This window comes from Salvelinus sp. IW2-2015, linkage group LG2 (assembly GCF_002910315.2).
Source record: "Salvelinus sp. IW2-2015 linkage group LG2, ASM291031v2, whole genome shotgun sequence".
NCBI lineage: Eukaryota > Metazoa > Chordata > Actinopteri > Salmoniformes > Salmonidae > Salvelinus > Salvelinus sp. IW2-2015.
The window spans coordinates 26,768,304-26,775,689 of NC_036839.1; the positions used below are offsets into that span (position 1 = coordinate 26,768,304).

At 49.3% G+C, this 7,386-nt stretch overlaps 1 protein-coding gene across 1 annotated transcript in view; it reads left to right on the top strand.

The window, feature by feature from the left end:
- erbb4b (erb-b2 receptor tyrosine kinase 4b) overlaps window positions 1-7,386 on the top strand; it is a 627,991-nt gene that overhangs the window by 520,732 nt on the left and 99,873 nt on the right. The window contains 1 exon segment of the mRNA XM_070446280.1: window positions 1,476-1,520. Within this exon segment, the coding sequence (XP_070302381.1) occupies window positions 1,476-1,520 (45 nt within the window).

Here is a 7,386-nt window from a genome sequence, read left to right on the forward strand (position 1 = left end):
ACACACACACACACACACACACACACACACACACACACACACACACACACACACACACAAACACCTTGCTATGCTCCCCTCGGTGCTGACCCCTTGTAACTTGGTGTTCCCATATCCAGCCAATGTTTATCAGTGTCTCCAGACACACACACTCACTCACTCACACGTACGCACGCACCCACAGGAACTGCAAAATACCCAGGGGAGAGAGAGAGACAGAGAGAGAAAGAGACAGAGAGAGAGAGAGAAAGGCTGCAAAAGAGATTCCGCTCTCCCTCTGCTCTCTGAGTGCTGTGAAGCCTGCGATGTAATATTTAGCAGCAGAAGGAAGGAGACAGATATCATTTGGTATTGCAGTCAGTCAGTCCACCGGGCTGGCCCCGCATGTCTTGTGTTCTATTTCCTCGTGAGTGGCAGACAGCCAGCTCACAACTCCATCTACACATAACAACATTGTTACAAAATATAATGGAAATGAGTGTATCCGTGGAAATGCCATCTTGACACTTTGTCAAAATAACTGTTCCCAGGCTGCCCTTCAGTTCAGACACTCAAACAGAATCAGAGATCATCTCTTCCTCTCCCGCCAAAGTGCTATCAGGGCAATTCCTATTATTCTGTATGTAAATATGTGACACTCCATTTAGTATGATGTATTAYGTTACGTTAGATTACATTATGAATGGAATAGCRGTCATACAATATCATATGAATTAGAGGATGTATAGTATCATACGTCTTACCTGGTTGTACAATAGMATAYGAAWTGGATGGCGTAAGTTTTCATAGTATTATAGTATACTATTATACGTCTTAATCTGAGACCAGGTTGCTTGTTGCGTTGTTGCAACAAAGGAGAATTACGGGGAGAATTTACATTGGTGGTTAGGTGAACTAACGACAAAGGTTATGATMATTTGYGTGAAAGGTTWKGGGAGCTAAAACGACAAAGGTTAGGTAAATTTACATCGTGGGTTAGGTGGATTGGGTACGTTTTGAATAAGGATTAGGGAATGGGTTAGCTAAAATGCTACAGTTGTCCTYGACGCGACTCGAACATGGAACCTATGGATTGCTAGACGGTCTTAGTTTACGCCCAACCTCCCTACTTTCATTTCTGTCTAAAGTAACTAYAACATTAGTAGGTATCATGCATCTTGGAGGTGCTCAGAAATACGTAAAGTATGTTTYGTATGGCTCTGAGCCCAGGCTGCTCCCTCTCCCCCTACCCTCTTTACATCAAAGAGCTTCACCATCCAGTATCCTGACTCCCTTACGCTCTGATTCTCGTCTCTGTACCCCTTCTTCTCTGTGACTGTCTGTCATCGCTTGGTTCTTTCTGTGGACAGAACATACTGACACTGACACAGGTCTAGGAGCTATAGCRCAGATTCAAGACACTGAGACGGACGCTGGAGGGATTGATTGATCGATTGATTGATTAATTCATTGTTTTGTTTCCCCCTCTCATCTAGGTGTATTGGACCCAGACTGCAGGACTGTATTGGCATGATGGACAGGTAAATATCTCTTCAAATCYCTTCTGTCACTTCCTTCTCTGTCCCTAGGACAGACTGCCTACACACACAGAGACACAGGTTCAGCTTTCATTCATTAGCAATTTGTAAGTTCAAATGCATACATTGGAATTTATCTTCGATGAGCGCACAATAGTAAAAAAGACAAGACACTCTCGCCAACAGACAACACTGGTTGAAATAACGGCATAACAACCAACTATGCCTCCGGCCAAGGCTTATATTTACCCGAAATATATGTTCCCACAACTGAGGTTAGCTAGAGAGCAAGGAGGAGAAGAAGAGAAGAAGAGGAAGAGAACCAGAGAGAGAGACAGAGTGACAAAGAGAGAGAGAAACCAGAGGAAGCCAGATTCAATAGAGAGAGGCACCAGACATAGAAGAAAGAAGACCAGAAACATAGAGAGAGAACAGAAGAGAACGACAAGAAGAACAATAGAAGGAGTACGAAAGGAGAGAACAGACATAGAGAGGACAGACGAGAGAGAGGGAAGACATGAGGAGCAGGCCAGGTGCAGTTGTGAATAATGTTTATCTCTGAGGCCAAAAGTGTGTGGCATGTTTTGTTTGGTGAACAATCCCGTGTGGGTGGTTGGATTCCGTGTGTGGCGTTTGTCCTCCTGCCACGGGGCTTGTGTTGTTTACTCTGGCTCTTGAATAAATTTGATAAGCGCTTTTTGCTTTTTGTTCTCGTGGGAAAAGGAAGAAAACGGCAGTATAACCGTTCCCGAGCAAATGGATTTACGATTTCATGACAGACAGTTTTTGTTTCTGGGGGGAGGAATTGGGGGGGTGGGGGGTGGGGGGAGGAGGAGGAGAGGGGGAACACATGAGAGAGGGAGTGTGGGGCGAAGAGGAAAATGAACAAGGAGGACAGAAAGACAAAAGAGGGGGAGCACAGTAACACAAAGTTATAAAGGCCAATGGACGGCAATCCCCCTCTAGGATGATATGTCCAGAATAAACAGCACAGCAAGAGAGATGCCATATTGGCTTACAACACAGACCCAAACAAAGGCCTAGTGAAAACAGTTTGCCGAAGCCTCCTGATCTGAAGGCAGAGGCGGCTGAGCTGAAATGAAGCTATGTCTGGGCAGCAAGAGAAGGCGGCCAGTAATGACACTGCTAATTTACTACAAAGCCTGGGAGCCAGAAGGGGAGGACTGGAATTTCTAAATGGTAAATTCCCATTTCTCCTATATATTAGAGCACTATCTTTGACTCAGAGCCCCTTAGTGGACTAGGGGAATAGGTTGCCATTTTGAAGCACCGCACAGACAAGAAGCAAGCCATACGCCTCTGGGTCTCACTTCGCCCTTTGATCCCACTGGCTTGATCTATCTGGCAGGCAGTCTGGGGACACTGGTCGGGGTGTCTGATAGTTGAGGGAAGACCGCTTTGGGGTGAGGAGGGGTGGAGAGGGGGTTGGACCGGGCAGGGGGTGGAACGGGACGCAAATGAGAGGGTGGAGAGGGGGTGACGCGAGGTGAAGATGGGGTGGAGAGGGGGAACATCTGAAGGGGGTGAGGGTGGGACGCAGAGGTGAGAGGGGTGGAGAAAAAGGGGGTGGACTGCAGTGGGTGAAAAGAGGATGAGAGGGGGTGGAACAGGGTAAGAGGGGTTGGAACGCCGGGTGGAAGACCGCAGGGTGAGGGGTGGAAGAAGGGGGGTGACGCAAGAGGTGAAGGGCGGTTGGAGAAGGGGCGTGACGCAGAGTGAGGGTGGCAAGGGGGTGCGCAGAGAGAGGGAGGGGGTGACCGCAGGGTGGGAAGAGGGGGTTTGGGACAGGGGGGTGACGGCATAGGTGAAAGAAGGGGGAGAGGGGGGGTGACGGCAGAGTGAAGAAGGGGTGGTAGAGGGGGTTGACTTCGCGGCAGAGGTGTGGAGAGGGGTGGACCGCAGGGTGAGAGGGGTGGGAAACGGGTGAGAGGGAAGAGGGCGAAGGGGGCGTGGAGAGGAGAGGGGTGAGCAGAAGGGGGATGACGAGGGGTGAGAGATCGGGTGGACGAGGGGGTGAGAGGGGTGAGTGAAAGAAGGGGGTGAACGCGAAGTTGACGAGCGGGGTGTACACCAGGGTGAACGCAGGGGTGGAAGAAGGGGGGTGGGATCGCTAGAAGTTGCAAGAGTGGGTGAGAGAGGGGGTGACGCATGGGAAAGGCGAGATCAGAGGGGGTGAGCAGGGTAAGAAGGGGTGGAGAAGGTGACGCAATGAGGAAGGTGAGGGGGTGGAGCGAGTGGGGTGGCATTGAGTGAAACGAGGGTGAAGAGGGTGGGTTTGACCGCAGAGTTTGATATAAGAGGGGGGGTGGTAAGAAGGGGTGGGACCGGCAGGGTGGGAAGAGGGGGGTGGAAGAAAATCAGGGTGGGGTGACATACATGCATAGGGTGAAAGAGGGGGTGGGAAAGGAGGGTGTGAAAAATACACCATAAGGGTGTGAAAGAGGTTGGAAGAAGGGGGTTGACGCAGGGGTTGGATAGAAAGGGGTGGGGTAAGAGGGGGTGAACCAACCAGGGTGGAAACAAGTAGGGTGGGTTGGTTGAAGGGGTGGGGATAACGCAAGGGTTTGAAATAGGAGAAGGTTTGAAGATGGGTGTGAACGCGGCTGAAGAGGGGTGGTGAGGAGGGGGGTGGACGCAGGGTGAAGAGGGGGTGGAGAGGGGGCTGGAACACTGGGTGAGAAAGGGGTGGGGGAAAGGGGGTGAACCGCCAGGGTGGGAATAAGGGGGTGGGGTGAGGGGGTGACGCGCAGGGGTGGACACAGATTGGGTGGAGAAGGGGGGGTGGGGACCGGCAGGGTTGAAGAAGGGGTGGTAGAAGGGGGTGACGCAGAGTGGGGAAGTGGGGGTTGGAGAAGGGGGGTGGGAACGCAGGGTGAAGAGGGTGGGAGGAGGGGTTGAATGCAGAGTGGGAAAGAGGGGTTGGGGAGAGGGGGGGTTGAAGCTGGTTGATATAGAGGGGTGGGGAGAAGGGGGGGTGACGCAGGGTGAAGAAAGGGGGCCGGAGAGGGGGGTGAACTGCAGGGGTGAAAGAGGGGTGGGGAGAGGGGTTGGACGGCTGAAGTTGAGAGGGTGGACGAAAAGGGGGTGACACGCAGGGGTTGATAAAAGGGGGTTGGTAAGTAGGGGGGGTGAAGGGCCGAAGGTGGTTGAAAGAGGGGGTGGGAAAGGGGGGTGGGGGTACGCAGTTTGGAGAGGTGGTGGAAAGGGGGGCGACCGGCAGTGGTGAACGAGGGGTTTTGGAGAGTAGGGGTTGGACCGCATGAGGTGGATAGGGGGTGGGGAGAGGGGTGACGCAGAGTGGAAGAGGGGGTGGAGAGGGTGACCCGCAGGGGTGGAAAAGAGGGGTGGTAGTAAGGGGGGTGACGCATGGGTGAGAGGTGGGAAGAATAGGTGGGTGAACGCCAGTAATAGGTGGAGATAGGGGGTTGGGAGAGGGGGGGTTTGAACCTGCAGGGTGGAAGAGAAGGTGGGAAGAAAATGGGGGTGAAACCCGTGCTAGGGTTGGAAGCGGGTGGGAAGCAGGGTGGGGTTGACGCAAGAGTGGGAAGAGGGGGTGGAGAGGGGGGTGACGCCAAGGGTTTGAATAGAGGGGTTTGGGAAGGAGGGGGGGTGGACGCAGGGATTGGAGGAATAGTGGCCCTAACTAAGCAGATATAAAGGCTTGTCAGTGGGGGGAAAAACCTTTCATAACCATATGTTGACTAAGCCAGAAGGTAACCCAGCATACAACCTGTAGTTCGTGGGGGCATGCCAGTTTGGTTTAAAGTTGGGGCTTTTTAATTACATTTATTTGTTACCAGGGGCTATGTTTTTAGAACCTGAGCAAAATCATGCTTTGGCGCTTATAGCTTTGGCTCGGTTGGCCCAAAATGTTTGAAAGATCCTACAAAAAAAAGTGCCTCTTCACCCCTTCAGAATACAAGACATATATTTACATTTTTAAGTTTTCTAACAACTTTTTTCTGACAATTGTGTTCCAACCTATAACTTGTCTGTGGGTGGAATGGCTGGTCCTCAACATAATAGAGAAACGCAGACGTATGTTCCCCATCTGCTAACTGTCTTTGTCACCCTTCTTGGGATCTTTTTTAACCCCTCTTCTTCACAACACACTAACAACTAACACACACGACACACACATCACACACCACAACACACTGACATCACACTACACTACACCACACACACACACACACACACACACACACACAACACACACACACACACACACACACACAACACACACACACACACACACACCCCAAACAACCACGTTCTTTTGGTTACGGCTTAACCTTTGTGGGGGACACAATTCAAAAATCCTATTTTCCTTAACCTATCTAAGCCCTACTACCCTCAACCCGTACTTTCTTACCTAACCCTAATCTAATCTTAACCCTAACTCTTAACCTTCTAAAAAAACCTAAAAAACGCTATACTTAACTCAAATCGATCAAGAAGGAATTCTTGTACCTCCACCATAACCTCAAAACAGAACATCACWCTAGAAGAAAGACAAGCCCTAGCTAAAGTAAGGAAACACAAACATATAACCAGAAAACCAGCAAACAAAGGCTCAAAGATCATTATTATGGACAACTAAGAGTACCTCTCTGAAGCCCACCGMCAACTCTCTAGTACACAACATTATACTCCTATCCCTGCTTCTACACAGATCCAGACACAAATACAAATCAGACAGATAATATCARATCTCTACGGAAAGAAGTACATTACACATATACAAAAGAAATATCTAGATGGACCAGAATTACCCAGACAGAGACTCTTCTATCTCCTCCCTAAGATCCATCAAGCACCAGATACATGGATAGTCCCTTTTGAGGTCCTGAAGGGAAGAACTATTGTGTCAGACTGTGGGAGTGTGTCCTCGCCAGCAGCCAAATTCATTGACTACTTCCTCACTCCCATCTCACAAAATCACCCTAGCTACCTTAAGTACACATGCCATTCATAGACACACTTCACAACATTCCAGTCCCAGCACATGCATACCTATTCACTATAGATATAGATTATCTCTACACCAACATAGATGTCTTGTCAGGTTTGACAGCAGTGGAATCTACACTCCGGAGATATATAGACCAGACTCACACCTCCTACAGCTTCTAGAACTTGGCTTAAGAAACAATGATTTCACATTTAATAATAAACACTACAGTATGTACAGATTTATGGGCCGGCGATAGGTAAAAAGTTCACCCCAGCCTATGCTAATATTGATATGGCAGACTGGGAGTTGAGGGTCCTGGCTAAAGGCCCATTGGGTCCCATGTTTTATAGACGATACCTGGATGATATGTGTGTGTGGGAACATGATCTGGTACATTTCACAACATTCATTGAAATACTCAATAACCATCATCCGACCATAACAGTTAAATATGTCATCCACCCACATACAATCAACTTCTTGGACAGAACCATTTTTTATTCCAGATACTGACACGCCCATTGTCTCTTTACAAACAAAGTATATTTCAAGGACACAGACACACATGCCCTACTCCACAATTCCAGTTATCACCCAAAACATACATTCACTGGCATTGTCAAATCACAACTCATTAGATTCCATAGACTATGTACACAACAGAAAGACTTTCATTCAGCCACACAGACCCTATTTAGTGCACTTGGGAAGAGGGGATACTCAAAGCGGTCATTGAGGTACATAAAAGCAAACACACTGGCAGGCCTCACCCAGAACGAATGCCTGACCCCCCTAACCTTAACCCTAACCCCAACCCTAACCTTAACCACAACCCTAACCCCAACCCCAACCCTAACCCCAACACCTTAACCTTAACCCAACCCTGACCCT